Source organism: Eubalaena glacialis, chromosome 3 (genome assembly GCF_028564815.1).
Source record: "Eubalaena glacialis isolate mEubGla1 chromosome 3, mEubGla1.1.hap2.+ XY, whole genome shotgun sequence".
Taxonomy (NCBI): Eukaryota; Metazoa; Chordata; class Mammalia; order Artiodactyla; family Balaenidae; genus Eubalaena; species Eubalaena glacialis.
In genome coordinates this window covers 84,860,125-84,885,682 of record NC_083718.1, presented here as the reverse complement: position 1 = coordinate 84,885,682, position 25,558 = coordinate 84,860,125, and the positions used below count along the sequence as shown (strand labels likewise).

At 37.1% G+C, this 25,558-nt stretch overlaps 1 protein-coding gene across 3 annotated transcripts in view; it reads left to right on the top strand.

Moving 5' to 3' along the window:
* Window positions 1–25,558, top strand: part of SNX27 (sorting nexin 27) — an 84,109-nt gene that overhangs the window by 51,270 nt on the left and 7,281 nt on the right. For 2 of the 3 annotated variants that reach the window (XR_009700352.1, XM_061183474.1), the window contains exons 4-8: window positions 1,108–1,172; window positions 2,754–2,858; window positions 5,806–5,884; window positions 9,896–10,059; window positions 16,679–16,768. Coding sequence is in view for 2 of the 3 variants with exons in the window: in XM_061183474.1 (XP_061039457.1) it covers window positions 1,108–1,172; window positions 2,754–2,858; window positions 5,806–5,884; window positions 9,896–10,059; window positions 16,679–16,768 (503 nt within the window). In the remaining variant the exon portion in view is untranslated. The remainder of the gene's footprint in view (window positions 1–1,107; window positions 1,173–2,753; window positions 2,859–5,805; window positions 5,885–9,895; window positions 10,060–16,678; window positions 16,769–25,558) is intronic. The other variant, XM_061183475.1, reaches the window with a different exon arrangement.

Here is a 25,558-nt window from a genome sequence, read left to right as displayed (position 1 = left end):
AAACTTACTTGTTATCTCAGGACCTCCAAACAATACATTAGGAGTCTTTGGATGTGGATGCTGAAACATTTGTCTAGAAAGGGAGGGAGAAATGACACAGATCTCCTGAATAAGATGGTTCAGTTTGTGGCTCAGAGAAGAGACCTTGTTTTGCTACATTATAGAGTTACATAATTTGCTAGGCATGCAATAGGCTTTTCTTTAAAATACTAATTTAACAGAATAATGGTCTTATGTGGTATTTAATAATTCTGTGTCCTTGTAGAAGAACTAATTGACCTAGTTGAATTTTTTTAAAACTTTGGTAGAGAGCTTTATCCCTGAAGAAAAACCATTTCCCCCATAGAAGGTAGTTAAACTTCATCTATTTTTAGCTTTTCTCTAACAATGGCCTCCTAACACAGCCTTTGGGAAATGAGAAAGAGTACAATTTTTTTTTTTAATAAAATGAAGTAAAATCAGCAGTGTAATTTATTATCCTCATGAGAATGTTAGGAAATTAACTCTCTTAGATTTAGATTATTACCTACCTACCTGCCTGTTTTCCTTTCCTTCCTTCTCCCTTTCTCTCTCTCTCTTTTTTTAGTTGTAGTTGTTTTGAAGTTAAAGTTAGTGAGGTGAGAAGATGAGAAGATGTGCTCAGCTTAATACGTGATTACCTACCCAGTTTTTTCCAAAGTGGCTTTAAATGCTTATGATTCTCTTACTGGCCTGCTCCTAGGCCAAATAGATATTTTTCTTTGTATTTTAATTTTGTGTTTATTCCTAATTGACCTTACCCTTGCTCTATTATTGTCTAGCTTATTAATAGTTAACACAAGACAGCAAAGTTAGATTTACTGAACTTTTATTTCTCTTTTACAGGTAACTTCCTTTGTCTATGTTTAATATTTTTAGTAAGCTACATCTTTGTACATCCTGTTATTCCTCTGTTCTGGTTCCTATTTATATAAATGTTTGTTGTGCCGTAAAATATCATGTGTCAGGGATGGCATACTACCTCAGCACTGCCTGCTAATGATGATTTATACTTAAACCTTGATATGTTTTGACTTTATATTCTTGATTTTAGGGCCTCATGCCAGATTCTGTCTTTGTTTTCTGTAGTGTGCTCAATACGAGTCATTGGTGAGAGTGACATCATGCAGGAATTCCTATCAGAATCGGATGAGGTAGGTGAATACCCACTATAGTGACTATTTACCTCTTGGCTCCTTGTGGGGGAAAATAAAGATATCGATGATGGATTGAATTGCCATAAATTCTCTAAATGACTGTTTTTTTGACTTCCTTTTGTTATGTGTCCTGCTTATCCTTCAAGACCTAGTGCTAGGTCCACCTTCTCTTTGAAGCCTTCCCTGATATTCAAGTCATTGATTTTTCATTCCACCAAGAACTTCTGCAGTCAGTACACTTAATTATCACCTTGTTGCTATCTCAGTCTCTAATTTTTTATACATATAGTCAGATGATCACTTTATAATTTTACTTTACTAGATCATGAGCTACCTGTAGGTAAGAGCTAAATCTTTTTTTTTTTTTTTCAGCTTTTTGAGTATAATTGTCAAATAGGAATTGTATATATTAAGGTGTACAACTTGATGTTTTGATATCTGTATACATTGTAAAATGATCACCATAATCAAGTTAATTAACCTATCCATCACCTCATTACCATTTCCTCCTCCCTTTTCTCTTCTTTCCTTCCTTCCTTTCTTCACTTAAGATCTACCCCCTTAGCAAATTTCAAATATGGAATATAGTATTGTTAACTATGATCACCACACTGTACATTAGATCTTCAGAACAAGAGCTAAATCTTGATCATCTTTATATTCCCAGTGCCTTACCACAATGTCAAGCATTTTGTAGGTGCTTAATAAATATTAATTGAATAGAAGAATGACTATGTAATGCTGCCGTATTAGTGTGTCATCCACTAATTATTTTATATGTATATGTTTTATTTCCCCAACTAGATTATAAGTTTCTTGCAGACAAGGGCTTTTATAACAAAGTAATGCTTAGGATGGTTTTAGGCAATGAATAGTAGTTTTTTTAAAGTGGTAAATGAAGATGGACTTGTTTCTAAATAGTTGTTTCTCTGTAATAAAAATTACAAGGTCACAAATTTGTTAGAGGAATGTGTTAATTTTCAAAAGCAGTAAGAGAGAAGGACTTCTTTTGAATTAAGGAGGATAAGAATTGTTTACTCTTTGCTAGAAGAAAATTGGACATCAGACTAACTCAGATTCCTGAGTTTCATCAATTTTTCCTTTCAAAGGTGTCATGATTATTTCAGGGTTCAGAACGGAACTTAGGATACCTCTTGAGCCAATCTAGCATGCCTAACCATTTAAAACCAGAGAATATTTGTTGAAACTACTGCTTTTGGTTGTTTTCTTTTCTCATTTGTGAGTTCTGAATGTTTGAAAGTAAGCCAGAAATCTTATCTGTGTTTGACCTAGACTGATTCACACAAGTTTTCTGTTTTGAGATATGAACACGTTGGGTTCAACATATTTCTTTCCTCCCTGTTCATCTTAAAGGTTAACTTCTGCTGCAGCCTAAAGTCAGCTTTATGACTTGCAATGTATTGACTTACGTCTTTTTTCCCCTTTTCATTGGAACTCACTTTCTTTCTATCACAAGTTTAGGTTGTTTAGCTAGCATGTTGCAAGGAGAATGAGGATATGCTGGGTCATAAATTCGTTTTTTTTTTTAAATTAATTCTTTTTCTGCCTTTTCCCCAGAACTACAATGGTGTGTCTGACGTAGAGCTGAGAGTAGCATTACCAGATGGAACAACAGTTACAGTCAGGGTTAAAAAGAACAGTACTACAGACCAAGTATATCAGGTAAATTAAACTTGAACAAGTAGGCTTGACATTGGTTGGTTTAAAACTAAGAAAGATAGATTAAATGAGTTAATACATATGAGGAGCTTGGAGTATCTGGCATGTAATAAATTTATTAAATGTTAGCTGCTGCTGTTGATGTTATGATTATTAACGTGGAAGTACTTTGTCCTCCTTGAAAGAAAGATACAATAAATATCCCAGGTTGTAATGGTTGTGATTAGCACCCCATCTTTTTAATTGTAAAAGACTTTCTAATGTATGTGAAAATAGAATAGTACAGTGAAGCTTCATGTACTCATCATTCATATTTAATAATCCTCAAGATTTTGCCACATTTGTGTTATATATCCTTTTTTCCTTTTCCTTTGTTTAAATATTTTAAAGCAAATTCCATGTGTTTCGACCTGTGTATATTTCAGTATACATCTCTAAAAAATGTGGATGTTCCTCTTACATAATCACAAAGCCATTATCAAACCTAAAAAATTAACTACTTCCATGGTATTAACTAATAATAAATCCATAGTCAAGTTTTCCCAATTGTCTAAAAATGATTTTTAACAGTTGGTTTGTTATAATCTGGATCTAAACAAGGTCCTTATGTCCTTAAAAAACATTTGGTTTTTATGTTTGTTTTAATATAGGGCAGTCTCTCTTCCCTTCCCTTCCCCAACTTTTTTCCCCTATGTTATTGTTTTATTGCAGAAATTGGGTCTGTGTCCTGTGAAATGTCCCACATTCTGAATTTATTTGTTTGCTTCTTTTGTCTATTTGTGTCCTTTAATATGTCTTTCTGTCTACTTATATTTTCTATAAATGGAATTTTTCTCTAGAGGCTTGATTAGATTCAGGTTCAGCTTTTTGATGAGAATACTTCATAATCGGTGCTATATACGTCATATTGCTTCTCAACGGGAGGAACACAATATCTGGTTATCCACTTTTAGCGATTAATCAGTAGGTTTACGTGGTAATAACCTGATGTCTCCATTGTTAAGTTCTTCACTGATCTTTTATCCAATAAGTGTATCACTGATGATTACTGTCTTAACCAGTGATTTCATTAAGGGTTGCAAAATGCTGATTTTCCAATTTTCTCATTTCTTCACATTTATTAACTAGAATTCTTCTGTAAAGAACTTTCCCTTATCAACTAAGGCTATTAGTATCCTGAAATACAGTTTATAGGAAAAGGGGGATAAATATTTAATTCTTCCCTTTTATTGCCAATTTTTGGCATAAAGGATCAGTGCCCTAGCTGATTCCAGTGATGTCCAATGAGATAATTATTTTTTTAGTATCATGTGGGTTTTTAGATACTCAATATGATTAATCAAGAACATATATTCTTTTTGGTGCTCACATTGTTCTGTCTTTGGTCAGTGGAAGCTCCTTCACGTCTGCTCCTGTATTTTTTTGGTGCAACCCATTTGTTTATGATAGCATCCTTGCTTTTTGGTACAACAAGATGCTCTGGGCTCATCTTTGTATATTTGCTACACTAGCTCTTGAATCAGTCATTTCCCCAAGGAGTCTTTCCTTTCAGTGAGGAATGGTATTTAAAGATCATGATCCAGGTGCTGGGTATAATTGTTTCTTTTAGGCCTTTTCATTGGTCTTTAATCCTGATTTGATCAAGATTTTCAGGGAGACTAGTGGGTTTCTGGTATTAGTACTTATTTCTCCTTTGTGGCAAACAAAAAATTTACCCCCCAAATATTTGCTGTATACCATGGCAAAGGATATGTACAGGATCTGAGGTATTTCAGAAATTATAAAATGGTGGATTGATTGCAAGGAAAACATTAATTTTGTATAGCTTATTGATGTTTTGTTTCATTTTCAATACTTCTCTAGCAAGGCCTAATTTTTTTTTTCACTTCTCTCCTCACCCTGTTACTGAGACTTCTAGCTATAAGCCATTTTCCAAACCTTGAGAAGATTTCAGTTTCTATCTAGTGCAGTATAGAATGGTAGCTTAGAACACTTACAGTCTCCAGTTTCTGCCTCACATCAGGGATGAACCTAGGTCTGATATGTGAGTAGATACGGGAAGAAGGATATAATCATATTTGGTTTACTGAGACACTAATACTCAATAATTTTCTCTTGTTTAATTAACACCTTATTTATACATTTTGGGATTGATCTTGAAAAGGAATTTTGGTACTACTAGTTTGTGTTTTTTGCTTTGTGTTTTCTTGTTGTTATTTGTATGTAATTTCAGTTCTCCTTTATTTGCATGTGGAGTCTTTCAATTTCTTTTTATTTATCATGTTGGGACCTTAGTTCCTAGAGAGAAGGACTGATACTTGTTTAAAATGTCTCTGTTGTCCCAACATTTTGCTATTTTCACGTGGATAAGGATGATGATAATTCTTAGGATATGGAGGTCCCCAGCATGAGACATGGATCATCTGAAAAGTAAACAAGAATAATTCGTGAAGTATGAGCAAAATTGATAAACAATGTTTTAAGCTCAAGAACCAAAGATATAGATCTTGTATGTTAACAGCCTATATTAAATGTAGGCTGAATGTGTGAGACTAGATATTTAAGAATTTATTTTCTTCTTAAAATCTGTCCTATGTAGCACATTTTTTGTAAGTGCTATTCAAAAAGATCCTCATGATACGAAGTCCTATTTCAGAGAGCAAAGCTGATATTTAAGGAGAGACTGTTATCAGCTTTAATTGGAGGGGAGAAACTCATATTTAGAGATCATAGCTGTTTGGATCAAATACAGGTATTTTTCTCTTTTATTTCATGCATATGTATGCATACATACAAAAAAGAGTAGCTATGGACCATGAATTTAGTTTATATGAAACCAAGATGGCAAAACCCTTCTCTTCTCCCCACTCCTCATGCATATACCTGTCTTTTCCCACAGCACTGTCTGATTTTGTTTTCCTGAAACTAATCTATCCTGTTTACACTTTAGGCTATTGCAGCAAAGGTTGGCATGGACAGTACGACAGTGAATTACTTTGCCTTATTTGAAGTGATCGATCATTCCTTTGGTAAGTGCCAGTGACTAATATTAAGTTTTGTTTGAGGATATTTTATCCTAATACTAAGAAACTGAAGCTCCCAAAAGCTGTCAGATTGCAACTGTTTGCCTGGAGAAGAAGATCTTGAAGACAAGGGGCAATCCCACTAATTGGGACTGTTTCTAACAAGCAGACAGGACAAATCCCATTAAGCATAATCCCACTAAGTCTAGATACCTGATCACCCCTTTTTCCTCTTTTGTCAGTATCAGTTACTTACATCCAGCACTGAAGCAGATACTTTCATGAGATTTTTAAAAATCAGAGTTCAAAATTAATATATTCCAATGAAACAGCCTTAAAAAGAGGAGATTTTCTACTTAGCCACAGCTTGTTTTAGTGTACTTTATGGTTTTTGTAGATTTTTAAGAATAGCTTTTTGTTTTCAGGAGTTAGAAAGAAATGTGTTGATTAAAAGCCTTTGCTTTTTTAAAAAAAATTTATTTATTTATTTATTTTTGGCTGCATTGGGTCTTCGTTGCTGCGCGCGGGCTTTCTCTAGTTGCGGCGAGTGGGGGCTACTCTTCGTTGCAGTGCCTGGGCTTCTCATTGCAGTGGCTTCTTTTGTTGCGGAGCACGGGCTCTAGGCGCACGGGCTTCAGTAGTTGTGGCTCGCGGGCTCCAGAGCGCAGGCTCAGTAGTTGTGGTGCAGGGGCTTAGTTGCTCTGCAGCATGTGGGATCTTCCTGGACCAGGGATCGAACTCGTGTCCCCTGCATTGGCAGGCAGATTCTTAACCACTGCGCCACCAGGGAAGTCCCAAGCCTTTGCTTTAATGCATGTACTGGTTGGCCAAAAAGTTCCTTTGGTTTTTAAGTAAAAATAAAACACACATTTTTCATTTTCACCAAGAACTTTATTGAACAACATATTCACCGTTTTGTTCCACTACCTTATGCCATTTTTTTTTTCTTTTTTTTTTTTTTTCTTCCTTTTCTTTTTTTAAATTTTATTTTATTGAAGTACAATTGATTTACAAATGTATTAATTTTTGCTATACAGCAAAGCCTTATGCCATTTTTTAAAATTCTTTGCTCCAGTAGAGTTTATATTCTTTTTTTTTTTAAATTTATTACTTATTTGGCTGCGTCGGGTCTTAGTTGAGCACGCAGGATCTTCGTTGTGGTATGCGGGATCTTTTGTTGTGGCACGCGGGCTTCCCTCTAGTTGTGGGGCTTGGTCTCCAGAGCGCGCAGGCTCAGTAGTTGTGGCACACGGGCTTAGTTGCCCTATGGCATGTGGGATCTTAGTTCCCCGACCAGGGATCGAATCCGCGTCCCCTGCATTGGAAGGTGAATTCGTAACTACTGGACCACCAGGGGAAGTCCCACCTTCTGCTATTTTTCAGGCAACTTCATAATTCCATCTTCCCAAAACTTTTTATCTTTTTGAGCAAAGAACTGTTCCAGGTGCCTTTTACAGGCTTCCAGGGAATTGAAATTTTTTCCATTAAGAGAATTTTGTAAAGACCAAAATAAATGGAAATCCGAAGGTGCAATGTCTGATGAATACGGCAGACGAATCAGAACTTCCCAGCCAAGCTGTAACAGTTTTGCCTGGTCATCAAAGAAACATGTGGTCTTGCATTATCCTGATGGAAGATTATGCGTTTTCTGTTGACTAATTCTGGTCGCTTTTCGTCGAGTGCTGCTTTTAGTTGGTCTAATTGGGAGCAGTACTTGTTGGAATTAATTGTTTTGTTTTCCGGAAGGAGCTCATGTTAGAGGACTCCCTTCCAATCCCACCTTATACACAACATCACCTTCTTTGGATGAAGACCAGCCTTTGGTGTGGCTGGTGGTGGTTCATTTCGCTTGCCCCACGATCTCTTCTGTTCCACATTATTGTACAGTATCCACTTTTCATCACCTACTACAATTTGTTTTAAAAACGGAACGTTTTTGTTATGTTTAAGTAGAGGATCGCATGCGGAAGTGCAGTCAAGAAGGTTTCTTTCGCTTAACTTATGTGGAACCCAAACATCAAAGCGATTAACATAACCAGGCTGGTGCAAATAATTTTCAACACTTGATTTGGATATTTTGAGTATGTCAGCTATCTCCCACATGGTATAACATTGACTGTTTTCAGTTGACGTCTCTATTTGATTTCTATCAACTTCAACTCGTCTACCTGACTGTGGAGCATCATCTAGCGAGAAATCTCCAACACGAAAGAAAGTGGTTTGCAAACCACTTTATTTTTTTTTTTTAATTTATTGATTGATTGATTGCTTTCTTTGGCTGTGTTGGGACTTCCTTGCTGTGCGCGGCCTTTCTCTAGTTGTGGCGAGCAGGGGCTACTCTTCGTTGCAGTACGCAGGCTTCTCATTGCGGTGGCTTCTTGTTGCAGAGCACGAGCTCTAGGCGGGCGGGCTCAGTAGTTGTGGCTCTCGGGCTCTAGAGTGCAGGCTCAGTAGTTTTGGTGCACGGGCTCAGTTACTCCACGGTATGTGGGATCTTCCTGGACCAGGGCTCAAACCCGTGTCCCCTGCATTGGCAGGCGGATTCTTAACCACCGCTCTACCAGAGAAGTCCAGCAAACCACTTTTGACACGTTTGATCAGTCACAGCACCTTCTCCATACATTGCACAAGTCTTTTTTTGCGTTTCAGTTGCGTTTTTACCTTTCTTGAAATAATAAAGCATAATATGCCGAAAATGTTGCCTTTTTCTTTCATCTTCAATATTAAAATGGCTACACAAAAATTCACCCAATTTTGATAAGTTTTTTTAAATGCATGCTGATATGATAGCTGTCACAATACAATCTGTTTCGAATGAAGTTAAAGACAACTAAGCGCTACTGGAGCCATTTTATGGAAAAGACCGAACGAACTTTTTGGCCAACCCAGTGTTTAAGTTTGCGTAAACAGATATCCGCTTCCTAGGAAGTTTTATTGCACGGTGACAGAGATTTTCTCTTATTTATTCTTTTATAAAAGCTAGGGATGGTTGCACTGAGACCACAAAGGGGAGGAAGTTGGAAGGCTTGCTTTAAATGACAAATTTCCTACGGTTTATGGGTCTTTTCCACATCATATGTGTACAGGGCTAAGGCCAGAAACAACAGATAATATTGACTGATCAGAACTTCCTCATCCCGGAAAGGGAGAGAGTTTGGTAGATTTGAGTCGCCTTGCCATCCCAGGTCAAGGTAGAACAACTTTGATTCCCGCTAAAGCAGCTATCTCCCAATTGTTTATTTTCTTCCCAACTCTCTACAGTCTAACTAGGCAGATATAAATATTACAAAGGATTGCTAAGGACCCAGGACACTTGGATTCTAATCTTACCTTCTTCTCTAAGCTTTAGTTAACAAATAAAATGGGAAATATTAAATCTGTCTTTTGCTCTGTTATAAAGCCAAGTAAGCATCAAGAGAAGAAAACTCCGCCTTTTTAAAGAAAAACAATATAGAAATTAAAAGTGGTAGTGTTTTATCCTGCTTGAGCATTGTTAGAAAGAGGAAGTAAGGCTACCCAGAAGTCACTTTTCACTCTGGTGAATGTCTTAGACTTGTGGGGGGATGTGGAGAGCCTTTCAGCTCCTAACAATAAAAGCTGTTCATTGAGAACTGCCACGTGAGAGACTCCACATGCACCATAGCTGGGTAAGAGGGGAGGCTTGCTTTAAAGATGTTCAGTGGACATTGCTGTAACTTAACTCAATTATGGATCAGATATTTTAACTGACTTTGGAGTAGGTGCTGTCTGCAAAGTCAGCATGTTAACTGAAAGGCATTTCATTCAGGTGATAGATTTCAGTTAGCTTGAGGCTCAGTTGGCCAGTCATATTAGAAGGCGTAGATTTGACTAGACAAATTGATATTTTGTGGTCCCAAGGCAGAGCTCCTGGATGGAACTAAGCTGATGTGCTGGTTAATGATAACCTGCATTCTTGTCTGCTTTACACAGTTCATACTAGGGAGATGCCTTGTATATCTTCTCACTCTAGCTTTCTTTGCTTTGTCTTCTCTTTAGTACGTAAGCTGGCACCTAATGAATTTCCTCATAAACTCTACGTCCAGAATTACACATCAGCTGTGCCAGGCACCTGCCTGACCATTCGAAAGTGGCTTTTTACGACAGAAGAAGAAATCCTCTTAAATGACAATGACCTTGCTGTTACCTACTTCTTTCATCAGGTGGGTGAATTGATCTCCCTGGAAAGGCCTGATTTCTTTTTCTGTTTGTATGTAGTGGTCATTTGCCAATCCAGTGTGAATCCTTGAGAAAGCTGTATTGCCTCCTGGATCTTAGTTAAATTTGTAAAATGTTCTATCCCATTTTGACAAAAGATAAGTTTAAGAAGTGGGGGGACTTCCCAGGTGGTGCAGTGGTTAAGAATCCACCTGCCAGTGCAGGGGACACGGGTCCGAGCCCTGGTCCAGGAAGATCCCACATGCTGCGGAGCAGCTAAGCCTGTGCGCCACAACTACTGAGCCTGCGCTCTAGAGCCCACAAGCCACAACTACTGAGCCTGCGTGCCACAACTACTGAAGTCCACGCGCCTAGAGCCTGTGCTCTGCAACAAGAGAAGCCATCGTGATGAGAAGCCCTCACACCACAATGAAGAGTAGCCCCCACTCACTGCAACTAGAGAAAGCCCGTGCACAGCAATGAAGAACCAACACAGCCAAAAATAAATAAATAAATAAATAAAGCCATTAAAAAAAAAAAAAAGTTTAAGAAGGGGATATCCTGGAGTTCAAAATGTATTTATTATTATTTTTTAAAACAATAACAAATGAACATTATGGGGCTATGTTCTTTTTCAAAAAATTTTTCATCAAAATTATACATACATAGAGCTTAAAGTATCAAATGGTTCTACACAGGTTATTATGAAAAATATTAGTTATTCCCACTTCTTTTCCTCTCATAGGCAGCCACTTTCACCTCTTTTAGCTTGTTTTGTGTTGTTTGTTTTATTTCATCTTTTTAAAAAATTTTATTGAAGTATAGTTTATTTACAATGTTGTGTTAGTTTCTGGTGTACAGCAGAGTGATTCAGTTATACATATATATTCTTTTTCATAGTCTTTTCCATTACAGTTTATAACAAGATATTGAATATAGTTCCCTGTGCTATATAGTAGGTCCTTGTTGATTATCTATTTTATATATAGTAGTGTGTATCTGCTAATCCTAAACTCTTAATTTATCCCTCCCCCAGCCCGTTTCCCCTTTGGTAACCATGAATTTTGTTTTTTATGTCTGTGAGTCTGTTTCTGTTTTGTAAAGAAGTTCATTTGTGTCATATTTTAGATTCCACATATAAATGATATCATATGATATTTGTCTTTCTCTGTCTGACTTCACTTAGTATGATAATCTGTAGCTCCATCCGTGTTGCTGCAAGTGGCATTGTTTCATTCTTTTTTATAGTTGAGTAATATTCCGTTCTATATACGTGGGTGTGCGTGCGCATGCCAGTGTGTGAATACACACACACATACCACATCTTCTTTATCCATTCATCTGTCCACGGACATTTAGGTTGCTTCCATGACTTGGCTGTTGTAAATAGTGCTGCTATGAACATTGGGGTGCATGTATCTTTTCAAATTAGAGTTTTCTGCAGATGTATGCCCGAGAATGGGATTGCTGGGTCATATGGTAATTCTATTTTTAGTTTTCTGAGGAAGCTCCATACTGTTTTCCATAGTGGCTACCCCAACTTACATTCCCACAAACAGGTATAGGAGGGTTCCCTTTTCTCCACACCCTCTCCAGCATTTGTTATTTGTAGATTTTTTTAACAATGGCCATTCTGATTGGTGTTAAGTGGTATCTTATTGAGTTTTGATGTGCATTTCTCTAATAATTAGCGATGTTGAGCATCTTTCCATGTGCCTATTGGCCATCTGTATGTCTTCTTTGGAGAAATGGCTGTTTAGGTCTTCTGCCCATTTTTTGATTGGGTTGTTTATTTTTTTGTTATTGAGTTGTATGAGCTGTTTGTATATTTTGGAAATTAAGCCCTTGTCAGTAGCATGGTTTGCAGATATTTTCTCCCAGTATGTAGGTTGTCTTTTTGTTTTGTTTATGGCTTCCTTTGCTGTGCAAAAGCTTAAAAGTTTGATTAGCTCCCATTTGTTTATTTTTGCTTTTATTTCTATTGCCTTGGGGAGACTGACCTAAGAGCACATTGCTACAATTTATGTCTGAGAATGTTTTGACTATGTTCTCTTCTAGGAGTTTTATGGTGTCATGTCTTATATTTAAGTCTTTAAGCCTTTTTGAGTTTATTTTTGTGCATGGCGTAAGGGAGTGTTCTAACTTCATTGATTTGCACACAGCTGTCCAGCTATCCCAATACCACTTGCTAAAGAGACTGTCTTTTCTCCACTGTATATTCTTGCCTCCTTTTCAAAGATTAAGTGACCATAGGTGTGTGGGTTTATTTCTGGGCTCTCTATTCTGTTCCATTGATCCATATATCTTTTTTTGTGCCAGTACCACACTGTTTTGATTACTGTAGCTTTGTAGTATTGTCCAAAGTCTGGGAAGATTATGCCTCCAGCTTTGTCCTTTTTCCTTTTAGATTGCTTTGGCAATTCTGGGTCTTTTATGGTTCCATATAAATTTTAGGATTATTTATTCTAGTTCTGTGAAAAATGTCATGGGTAATTTGATAGGGATCACATTAAATCTGTGGATAGCTTTGGGTAGTATGGCCTTTTTAACAATATTAATTCTTCGAATCCAAGAACATGGGATATCTATTTCATTTTATATTTACTTCCATACCTCTATTATAACTTAATTATATTACTCCTACTTGATGTTTCTGATTCAAGCAATATTGCTTAATTACCTGCTATAGAAGATGAGACTTTAGCTCCATTTCCTCCCGCACTGCACTACATATTCGTACCTTTTCATCTGTCCCATCTTCTCACTATAGTCAAATTACAGTATTTGTTAGATTAATATTCAGTGTTTATACTGCTATGACTGTAAATAATGAATTTAGCAGAGCCATATAGAGAATACTATCCTTACTTTTTACTTTCTTTTAAACATTTTGTTTTAAGATTATTTTGAAAATAATTAACCCATTTCATAACACTTTATAAAGTATCCGTTACAATTCTAATTGGGTTTTTGTTAAATTTATAGTTTAACTGAAGAAGAGTCACCATTTTTATTAAATGTGGTATTCCCAACTAAATGTGTAATGTTTCTGTTTTATTCATCTCATCTTTTGTTTCCCCAAATAAAGTTCTGTTGTTTTATGTTTCACATATGCCCCTTTAAATTATTCCCAAGTATTTTATATTTTTATTACAATTATGAATGGGATATTTTTTCTTTGTATTGTTGGAACGGAATAATTATTTACCGGGAGTCAGAATATCTGGTTCAAGTACAAGCTCTCCATTGGGTAAATCCTTAACATAGCTTTGCTGAGATCTGTTTTCTGATCTATTAAAGGGTAATAGTAGTACCTCACATTTTTTTAATCAGTATCAAAATTTAAACAAAGCAGAGCCTGTGAAATTACTTTTTGAATTATAAAACTGTAAAGCAAAAATAAAATATTTAGGTATATAGAAAGAAAAGCTGTTATTTTTGTAGCAGTATCTCATATGCAACAACTTTTCTGAACTCTTCTGTTTCTTCAAACAATTTTTTAAACAGCTTTATTGAGGTATAATTGACATACAATAAACTGTACATATTTAAAATTTGTAATTTAATAAGTTTTTTTTTTTACCCTCTTAACCATTTTAAAATGTACAGTAGTGTTAAATATATTCACATTATTGTGCAATGGATCTCCAGAAATTTTTCATCTTGCAAAACTAAAACTCTCTACCCATTAAACAACTCATTTCCCCCTCCTCTACCTCTGGCAACTACCATTCTACACTCTGTGAATTTGACTACTTTAGGTATCTCATGTAAGTAGAATCATACATTATTTGTCTTTTTGTGACTTGCTTATTTCATTTAGCATAATGTCCTTAAGGCTTTTTCATGTTGTAGCATATGACAGGATTTCCTTCCTTATTAAGGCCGAATAATTGTATTCCATTGTACATGTATATCACATTTTGTTTATTCATCTGTGGATGGACATTTAGGTTGCTTCCACCTCTTGGCTGTTATGAATAATGCTGTCATGAACATGGTTATGTAAATATCTCTTCAAACTTCTGCTTTTAATATACCCAGAATTGGGATTTTAGGTCCCTAAAACTTATTATTTTTAACAGCAAGTCAACATTGTCTAAAATTGATAAGTTAGGAATTAGCAGCATAAGCATGACATTTAGAATTATGAAAGGAATATCACAAAAAACTGTTTACAGTGCTTTAAAGTATCTGTGTAATGAGGCTGTGGGATCAGGAGACTTATTTTTATAAGGCACCTCTTAGTAATACACATTAAAAAAATTATGTATGTCTTTTATTTTAATAAAAAAATTTTAATTAAGGGAAAAAGGAATCTAGTGTGGTAATATTTATGTTTTTCACTCAGGGCTAGTCAAGCAGTATAATCTTGATTAGAAATGAGTGAGGAGAGAACATTTTTACTGCCCCATGTGAAAATAGGTCACTTAGAGCTGCTGGAGTAGATGTTCACTCTGGGTAGATGACCTACCTCTGCCCTGGGGAAACGTTCATCAATATTTAAGTGCTGGGCTTCCCTGGTGGCACAGTGGTTGAGAATCTGCCTGCCAATGCAGGGGACACGGGTTCGAGCCCTGGTCTGGGAAGATCCCACATGCCGCGGAGCAACTAGGCCCATGAGCCACAACTACTGAGCCTGCGTGTCTGGAGCCTGTGCTCCGCAACAAGAGAGGCCGTGATAGTGAGAGGCCCACGCACCACGATGAAGAGTGGCCCCCGCTTGCCACAACTAGAGAAAGCCCTCGCACAGAAACGAAGACTCAACACAGTCAAAAATTAATTAATTAATTTAAAAAAAAAAGCTTATAAAAAAATATTTAAGTGCTATTACTAGTCAGACACAGTTCTAGGTATTGGGGAAACTGAATAGATAAACCAGTATTTATTTGTTTGTTTTCCCTCTTTACTTCTCTCCCAGCTTTTCAGTAACTGGTTTAAATTTGACCTGGAGCAGCTGAGTCTTTTGGTGATAAACAACACAATGTTCAGGTTCTTCAGGACATTGGTGGCAGTTCTTACTGAGCATCGCCTCTGTGAATATAATCCTCTCTAAGTGAATCCTTGCTTATACGGCTAGGACTGGGGAGACACTGCATAATCTTTCCATTAGACAGTCCAGGCAGGATATTAATATCCTTGTGTGGTTCTTAGAGGAATTTAACCGCTAAATGATGCTAATATAAATGATAGTAATAGTAACTATTTATACATATTTATATATACTTTACAAAACTATTAACATCTTTTATCTCATTTTGTTGTCCACCTACAAGATGAGTGTTATTCCTGTTTTACAGACTGAGAGGGTTTAAGTGACCTACTCAAGTGCATATTGGTAGGTGACAGCTAGAATTTGAACTAGTCTCTTAACTTCAGTCCTGAATTCATTCTGTTATGCAAATATTTTCCCTTAAAAGACTATGGGGAATGATTTCTACCTTAAGGAAATCAGCAGTTTTCTGATAAAGATTCAAGTGGGCCCCTGCCTGGTGTCTGTATAGAGTTGTCCTTTCAGTAACTCACTGAGGTTAGATCCTGAATACCCTGGACAAATGGTTCTATTCGTTCTTTTTCTTTTTTTCCTCCCAAAGATCAGTTTTCCCTTCCATTAGATTTTTTAAGTTTTTCTTGGAGTGGAGGAGGAGTAGAGTAAGGTTGGAAAGGGGATGTATGTTTCATATGGCTGAACCAGGAATAGTTTAGAATTAGCATATTAGAATATTATATCTGGGTACCTTCATGCCTGTATCAAGTCCTCTCTGAAAGTTTTTCGGTTCATGGTCTCAGATTTATCACTTCCTCTCTTCCAGTTGTTACCACCCTAGATTAAGGTCTTGTTTCATTTCATGCTTAAAGTACCACAACATCGTTGATCTCCCTTGTTTCATTCTCTCCTTGGCTTAAATCATTTGGGCAGTCATATACAGATCAATCTTTCTTAAAAAACAACAATAACAACAACGATTTTTTTATTATTTATTTTAGCTCTCTACTCTCCCTAAGTCTAAATTCCTGTGCCTGCTCTTTAGGATCCTTCATACCCTATTAACCTACCCATTCAGAATTATTTTTCATTGTTCCCTAACATGTACCCTTTATTCAGATCAGGCAGGTCTGTCTCCTGAATGTATTTAAGGTCAAACCCATTCCTGTTTCCTGACTTCAGCTTGTAGTTTCTTCTATTCAGCCTCTCCTTTGGGGTCCAACCGAGACTTCCTTGATAACTACGGTTAGCAATAAGCTCTCCTGTTCTGGCTGCATGTATCACTTACTATTTATGTCACACATTTTATGCTACTTCACTGTTATCTTTAATACAGTATTGTATACTATCTTGCAGTGTTCTGTAATTCTTTCTCATGTATAAATTAACCAGAATTTAAATCTCTTAACAGGAGAAACCAGATCCCTCACGTGCCTAGAACAATCCTTGAGCACATACCAGACGCTCATTAAATGCTACTTATTCCAGTAAATATACCCATGTGGCAGAGTTCACTGGTGATAACCAGATGGATAAGAGTTATTGTGAAAATGAATCTGTGTCTCTTTATTTTTATCAAGAATGTGCTTGATACTAATTTTTACATTTCTTTCTTCCCTGCCTTGTTTTGGTGACAGGCTGTTGATGATGTGAAAAAAGGTTACATCAAAGCAGAGGAAAAATCCTACCAATTACAGAAGCTGTATGAACAAAGGAAAATGGTCATGGTAGGTTTATGTCCCCATAATCTCTTTATAAAATGCCCCTTCTTATCTCTTTTTTCATTTAATTTTTTATTGGAGTATAGTTGATTTACAAAGTTGTGTTAGTTTCAGATATACAGCAAAGTGACTCAGTTATACATATATCCATTCTTTTTCAGATTCTTTTCCCATATAGGTTATTACAGAATATTGGGTAGAGTTCCCTGTGCTATACAGTACGTCCTTGTTGATTATCTATTTATCCCTATTTTACATATAGTAAAATATAGAGTGTATATGTTAGTGTGTATATGTTAATCCCAAACCTCCTAATTTAATACATATAGTGTGTATATGTTAATCCCAAACCTCCTAATTTAATACATACAGTGTGTATATGTTAATCCCAAACCTCCTAATTTATCCCTCCCCCCAACCATTCCCCTTTGGTAACCATAAGTTTGTTTTCGAAGTCTGTGAGTCAGTTTCTGTTTTGTATATACATTCATTTGTATTATGTTTTAGATTTCACATATGAGCGATATCATATGGTATTTGTCTTTCGCCTTCTGACTTCCTTCATTTAGTATGATAATCTCTAGGTCCATCCATGTTGCTGCAAATGGCATTATTTCATTCTTTTTTATGGCTGAGTAATATTCCATTGTATATATGTACCACATCTTCTTTATCCATTCCTCTGTTGATGGACATTTAGTTGTTTCCATGTCTTGGCTATTGTGAATAGGGCTGCAGTAAACATTGGGGTGCATGTATCTTTTCGAATTATGGTTTTCTCCAGATACATGCCCAGGAGTGGGATTGCTGTATCATATGGTAGTTCTATTTTTAGGTTTTTTTTACTTTTTTATTGATAGAATTTATAGCAGTTTCATATTACAGAAAAAACTAAGGAGATAGTACAGAGTTCCTATCTTACTTAATATGGTACACTTGTTATATATTAACTAAAGTCCAACAATTATTAATTTCCTTAGTTTTTTTTTTTTACATCTTTATTGGAATATAATTGCTTTACAATGTTGTGTTAGTTTCTGCTGTACAACAAAGTGAATCAGCTATATGTATATATATATATATATATATCCCCATATCCCCTCCTTGTTGAGCCTCCCTCCTACCCTCCCTATCCCACCCCTCTAGGTCGTCACAAAGGATTGAGCTGATCTCCCTGTGCTCTGCAGCAGCTTCCCACTAGCCATCCATTTTACATTTAGTAGTGTATATATGTCAGTGCTACTCTCTCACTTCGTCCCAGCTTCCTCTTCCCTCCCGTGTCCTCAAGTCCGTTCTCTATGTTTGCGTCTTTATTCCTGCCCTGCCACTAGGTTCATCAGTACCGTTTTTTTAAATTCCATATACATGCGTTAGCATACAGTATTTGTTTTTCTTTTTCTGACTTACTTCACTCTGTATGACAGACTCTAGGTCCATCCACCTCATTACAAATAACTTAATTTTGTTCCTTTTTATGGCTGAGTAATATTCCATTGTATATACGTGCCACATCTTCTTTATCCATTCATCTGTCGATGGACATTTAGGTTGCTTCCATGTCCTGGCTATTGTAAATAGTGCTGCAGTGAACATTGGGGTCCATGTATCTTTTTGAATTATGGTTTTCTCCGGATATATGCCCAGGAGTGGGATTGCTGGGTCATATGGTAGCTCTATTTTTAGTTTTTTAATGAACCTCCATACTGTTCTCCATAGTGGTTGTACCAATTTACATTCCCACCAACAGTGCAGGAGGGTTCCCTTTTCTCCATACCCTCTCCAGCATTTATTGTTTATAGATTTTATTTTTCTCTCTCTCTCTATATTTTTTTAAGGAAGTCCCTTGGCTTGCTTTTTTTTTTTTAATTTTTATTTTTTTAAATTAATTAATTTATTTATTTATTTTTGGCGGTGTTGAGTCTTCATTTCTGTGCGAGGGCTTTCTCTAGTTGCGGCAAGCGGGGGCCACTCTTCGTAGCAGTGCGTGGGCCTCTCACTATCGCGGCCTCTCCTGTTGCGGAGCACAGGCTCCAGACGCGTAGGCTCAGTAGTTGTGGCTCCCAGGCCCAGTTGCTCCACGGCATGTGGGATCTTCCCAGACCAGGGCTTGAACCTGTGTCCCCTGCATTGGCAGGCAGATTCTCAACCACTGCACCACCAGGGAAGCCCTCAATATATTTTTTATTGAAGTATAGTTGATTTACAATGTTGTGTTAATTTCTGCTGCACAGCAAAGTGATTCACCCATATATATATATGTGTGTGTATATATATGTATATATGTATTTATATGTGTGTGTGTGTGTGTATATATATATATATATATATACACACACACACTTTTTTTTTTAAACATCTTTATTGGAGTATAATTGCTTTACAATGCTGTGTTAGTTTCTGCTTTATAACAAAGTGAATTAGCTATACATATACATATATCCCCATATCTCCTCCCTCTTGCGTCTCCCTCCCACCCTCCCTATCCCACCCCTCTAGGTGGTCACAAAGCACTGAACTTATCTCCCTGTGCTAGGCGGCTGCTTCCCACTAGCTATTTTACATTTGGTAGTGTATATATGTCCATGCCACTCTCTCACTTCGTCCCAGCTTACCCGTCCCCCTCCCCATGTCCTCAAGTCCATTCTCTACATCTGCGTCATTATTCCTGTCCTGCCCCTAGGTTCTTCATAACCGTTTTTTTTGTTTTTTGTTTTTGTTTTAGATTCCATATATATGTGTTAGCATACGGTATTTGTTTTTCTCTTTCTGACTTACTTCACTCTGTATGACAGACTCTAGGTCCATCCACCTCACTACAGATAACTCAGTTTCGTTTCTTTTTATGGTTGAGTAATATTCCATTGTATATATGTGCCACATCTTCTTTATCCATTCATCTGTCAATGGACACTTAGGTTGCTTCCATGTCCTGGTTATTGTAAATAGAGCTGCAATGAACATTGTGGTACATGTCTCTTTTTGAATTATGGCTTTCTCAGGGTGTATGCCCAGGAGTGGGATTGCTGGGTCATATGGTAGTTCTATTTTTAGTTTTTTAAGGAACCTCCATACTGTTCTCCATAGTGGCTATACCAATTTACATTCCCACCAACAGTGCAGGAGGGTTCCCTTTTCTCCATACCCTCTCCAGTATTTATTGTTTTATAGATTTTATTTTTCAATATTTTTTTATTGAAGTATAGTTGATTTACAATGTTGTGTTAATTTCTGCTGCACAGCAAAGTGATTCAGCCATATATATATATATATATATATATATATATATATATATACACACACACACACACACACACACACACTTCATTTTAATATTCTTTTTCATTATGGTTTACCATAGGATATTGAACATAGTTCTCTGTGCTGTACAGTAGGACCTTGTTCATCCATTCTGTATATAAAAGCTTACATCTGCTAACACCAACCTCCCACTCCATTTTTCCTTCAACCTCCTTCCCCTTGGCAACCACCAGTCTGTTCTCTGTGTCTGTGTTTCTGTTTCATAGATAGGTTCATTTGTGTCATATTTTAGATTCCACATATAAGTGATATCATATGGTATTTGTCTTTCTCCTTCTGACTTCACTTAGTATGATAATCTCTAGTTGCATCCATGTTGCTGCAAATGGCATTATTTTGTTCTTTTTTATAGCACTGTGTAGTATTCCATTGTATATATGTACCACATCTTCTTTATCCATTCATCTGTTGGTGGACATTTAGGTTGTTTCCATGTCTTGGCTATTGTGAATAGTGCTGCTATGAACATAGGAGTGCATATTTTTTTTTATAAATTTATTTATTTTATTTATTTTCATTTTTGGCTGTGTTGGGTCTCTGTTGCTGTGCGCGGGCTTTCTCTAGTTGTGGTGAGTGGGAGCTACTCTTCATTGAGGTGCGCGGGCTTCTCATTGCGGTGGCTTCTCTTGTTGCCGAGCACAGGCTCTAGGGGCACGGGCTTCAGTAGTTGCGGCACGCCAGCTCAGTAGTTGTGGCTCGCGGGCTCTAGAGCACAGGCTCAGTAGCTGTGGCGCACGGGCTTAGTTGCTCTGCTGCATGTGGGATCTTCCCAGACCAGGGCTCTAACCCGTGTCACCTGCATTGGCAGGCGGATTTTTAACCACTGCACCACCAGGGAAGCCCGCATATATCTTTTTGAATTACGGTTTTGTCTAGATATATGCCCAGGAGTGGGATTGCTGGGTCATATGGTAGTTCTATTTTTAGTTTTACGAGGAACCTCCATACTGTTTTCCACAGTGGCTGCATCAGCTTCCATTTCCACCAACAGTGTAAGAGGGTTCCCTTTTCTCCACACCCTCTCCAGCATTTGTTATTTGTAGACTTTGTGATGATGGCCATTCTGACTGGTGTGAGGTGATACCTCATTGTAGTTTTGATTTGCATTTCTCTAATAATTAGTGATGTTGAGCATTTTTTCATGTGCTTTTTGAAAATGCCCCTTCTTATCTCTTAAACCTATTCTAGTCATTTTTGAAAGATGTTTACAACCTGGTCAGTGGCTTAACTGATTTAAAAAGAAGGAGGGAGATACAGACCTTGATATAAAGTCCATTGTGTTCCTCCATTTAGCACACAGAAAGCTTATTGTGGTATATATAGGTATATAACTTTATTAATAACCAAACAGTATTCTTTTTGATAATAAAAAGTCCTAAAATAAAAGATGTGCAAAACATTTAATATGATAAAAATAAGATTCTGTAAGAATTAATATTTAGATGTTTAACATTAGAAATTATTTTAGTTGTGATTTAGCCATAACAAAATCATTTATTTTCACAACTCCCATCTGTGCAGTTGCTTAAACATTTACGCTCAGTAGTGCTTTTGGTTAGTATGATATCCTAAAGCTGTGCTGTTTGATTCCATAGCTGCTAGCCTCATGTGGCTATTTAAATTTAATTTTAAATTCATTTAACTTAAATAAAATTTAAAATCCAATTCTTCCGACACATTAGCACATTTCAGGTGTTGAGTAGTCACATGTGGCTAGTAGGTACTGTATTGGACAGCCCAGATATGGAACATTTTCATCATCACAGAAAGTTCTGTTGGAGAGGGCTACCTATGATATTCTTGGAATATTTCAAAATTAGTTTTGAATTGGTATCTGCCATAAATAGAGGGATGAAAATTGTCAAAAATAAAATTTGTAAAGAACACTTCTAAAAACTTCCACTCATATCATCTTAAAACTTCTTTCTTGGCCAATTCAGATAGTTGAAAATTTTCTATTTATAGTTTTTCATAATAGTTTTCGTACAGTTTTTACACAAGGCAGTAATTGCATTGGTAATAATTCTGATAGGCCACTTGAATTTCTTTTGTACTTTCTGAGCAGTTCTTAGGAGGGAATGTTGATCCATCTAAATTAATTGTATTGGGACTTCCCAGGTGGCACAGTGGTTAAGAATCCACGCTCCCAATGCAGAGGGCCTGGGTTCAATCCCTGGTCAGGGAACTAGATCCCACATGCCACAGCTAAAAGCCTCAACTAAAAAGATCCCGCACACGGCAATGAAGATCCTGCATGCTGTGGTGCAGCCAAATAAATAAATAAATAAATATTTGAAAATAAATAAATAAATTAAAATGTTTTTAAAAAAATAGAATAGAGTCTTGGCAGAATTTTGGTTAAGGGAATTTTGCTATGTGGGAGACAGGATTTTAAAACTCAACTTCCACCTCTTCTTTAAGATAATGGTATTGTCTTCTATATATCAATGCATGATTCTGACCAACACACCTGCATCTTCTACTGAAAAGGGCTATCCACCTCTGCAGTAGTTCTTTGCCTTTGTCAAAGCCAACAGAATCAAAGTAATTTCATAAGGCCTTCTGAATATGGAATACATATTGTTTCTTTGCACATATAGCACTCTAAACACACTAGCTTGCATTTATACATTTAACAAAAAATATTTGTTGAGCACCAAGTGTGTGCCAGTGCTAGAGAAATAAATAGGTTTGGGTTGTTCTGTGGCAAAATATAGAAAATCTGAGTTTAACAAGCATAGTAATCTATTATGAAATTATTTTTTAGACTGAAGTTTGTATCTTGTAATCCTCAGTTAAGAACACAAGTGCAGTTAGTACATTGATAGGTTTCCCCGTGGGTCATCTGAACTGAGTATAAAATATGCTTCTCTTGAAAACCTAGTGCCAGTGTACAAGTGTGTACCGGCCCCATAATACTGCAGTCCTATTTTAAAGACCTCCCTCCTGACAAAAGTTTGGGTTTTATTCAGGTATCAGTGTTCAAAGACATTAGCCTAGTCAATGGTCATGGTCAATACATTGAAACTACCACCTCAGATGGACCCTTCAGAGCCCGTAGGTCTTGATACCATTATGTATAACAACTTAGCACAGTTGATAGGCCTGAGATTAGGCCAGATCACTACGATTAGTTGCCAGATCACTGTGAGATCTTCAGCAATTCACAAGCCTGTCACTTTCAGTTTCTTTTCTGTAAATTGGGGATGTTCAGGTTGCTAGCTCTCAAGTAGAATCTTGACAAAATACTCCAAAGTTAACAGATAAATAAGCTTTGTGTAAGTTCCCTTGCTCTCCAAATACAGAGGACAGCTCATACCTTTGCCATAGTTTGTAATACCCAGTGTGATCAAAATGTTTTTGTTTTTTACCTGTTTGCAAAGTTAGATTGAATCTCAAATTTGGATGGTTGAGAATATAGTGTACATAAGACTTGTTTTTTCTTTTTTCTCTCTCTTTTTTTTTTAAGTCTTTAATATTTATTTATTTTATTTTTGGCTGCGTTGGGTCTTCGTTGTTGCGCGTGGGCTTTCTCTAGTTGCAGCGAGCGGGGGCTACTCTTCGTTGGGGTGCGCTGGCTTCTCATTGCAGTGGCTTCTCTTGTTGCGGAGCACGGGCTCTGGGCACGTGGGCTTCAGTAGTTTTGGCTCGCGGGCTCCGTAGTTGTAGCTTGCAGGCTCTAGAGCGCAGGCTCAGTAGCTGTTGCACACAGGCTTAGTTGCTCCGTGGCATGTGGGATCTTCCCGGACCAGAGCTCGAACCCGTGTCCCCTGCAGTGGCAGGCGGATTCGTAACAACTGCACCACCAGGGAAGTCCCTCTCTCTTTTTTTTTTAACTCTCACACAAACAGTCAACATGTGTAACTTACGTCTTGCCATTGTTGAACTGACAAATAAGAAGTTTCTGGGTTTGGAGTTCCCTGGTGGCACAGTGGTTAAGAATCCGCCTGCCAGTGCAGGGGACGTGGGTTCGAGCCCTGGTCCGGGAAGATCCCACATGCCGCGGAGCAAATAAGCCTGTGCACCACAACTACTGAGCCTGCGAGCTACAACTGCTGAGCCCACGTGCCACAATTACTGAAGCCCGCACGCCTAGAGCCCGTGCTCCACAACAAGAGAAGCCACTGCAATGAGAAGCCCGCACAGTGCAACGAAGAGTAGCCTCCACTCGCCGCAAGTAGAGAAAGCCCGCGTGCAGCAACAAAGACCCAACACAGCCAAAAATAAATAAATAAAATAAATTTATTAAAAAAAAAAAAAAGTTTCTGGGTTTATGTTTGTCAACATAATTTTTAATGATTTCACACAAGGCGGTATATGTGGAAGTCAGTGTTTCTCAAAGTGTAGTTGCCAGCCCAGTTACATGGGAATCACTTGTCAAGCCTGCTCAAAATGCAGATTTCTGGACCCCACCTCACATTTACTAAACCAGAATCTCTAGGGGTAGGATCTAGAAATATTTGTGAAGATTTTTACAGAAGCACCCTAGTGAGTCTGCAACTTTAGGTGCTTGAGAAACACTACCCTTGGGATTTGGGAGAGTTGGCTTCCAAGGTTCCTCTCAGGCCTTTATTTCAATTTTAGATCTGGTTTGACCCTTGGCAGGTTGTTTGGGAGAACAGAGAGTTCTCCAGAATGGACCTCCATCCCCTCACCTGAAGTGTTTTGCTCTGTTAAGTACTGTGTCTCTGCTTTAATAACCGTCCTATTTCAGTATTTACCTATCTTGCTGAACATTGAACATTTATAAAATGTCCCATGTCATACCTGTCCTCTTCTCTTGCCTGATGTGCACCATCATCTAAGTGGTATGCAAATCAAGGAAGGTAATTTAGGATACATATTTAGCTACTCAGAATTTAATATGAAAGGAGAATAGACAGGATAATTTTTTGTTTGAAGTACATAGCTACACCCTTATGTAAATATGTTTGAAAACAAAAATTAACTTTCCTTTGGAAATTTGGATGTATGTAAAATTTTAAATATTTCTTCTCTATGTTTTCTGCAAATCGAGGAATGTAGAGATTGCCCACTTAAAACTGAGAAATACTACCTGACCTGATAATCTCGGGAAAACCTTAAATTTCCCCAATGACACCTTACCTTAATGGAGCCTGTAAAATTATTTTTTAAAGCTGTCATATATTGAATACCTAATTATGTACTAAGTACTAGATACTTTTCAAGGTCACAAATAACTGTATGGTATAGATGCTATTATTATTTCCCATTTTATGGAAGAGGAAACTAAGGCTCCTAGGATTTAATAATTTGCTAGAGTTCAAATAACTTGCCCAAGGTTACAGAGTTAGGAAGTTATGGGTCCAGGATTCAAGCCTGGGGCGTTCTGGGCCCAGGCTCTTGATCACTACTCTGTGCTGTTTGCTGCTTGTTATAACCCCAGAAGAGTTCTCTCCTATATCATCCACTGCCTGTCATATTTACCAAAGTATAGATAGTAGTCAGATTTCTTTT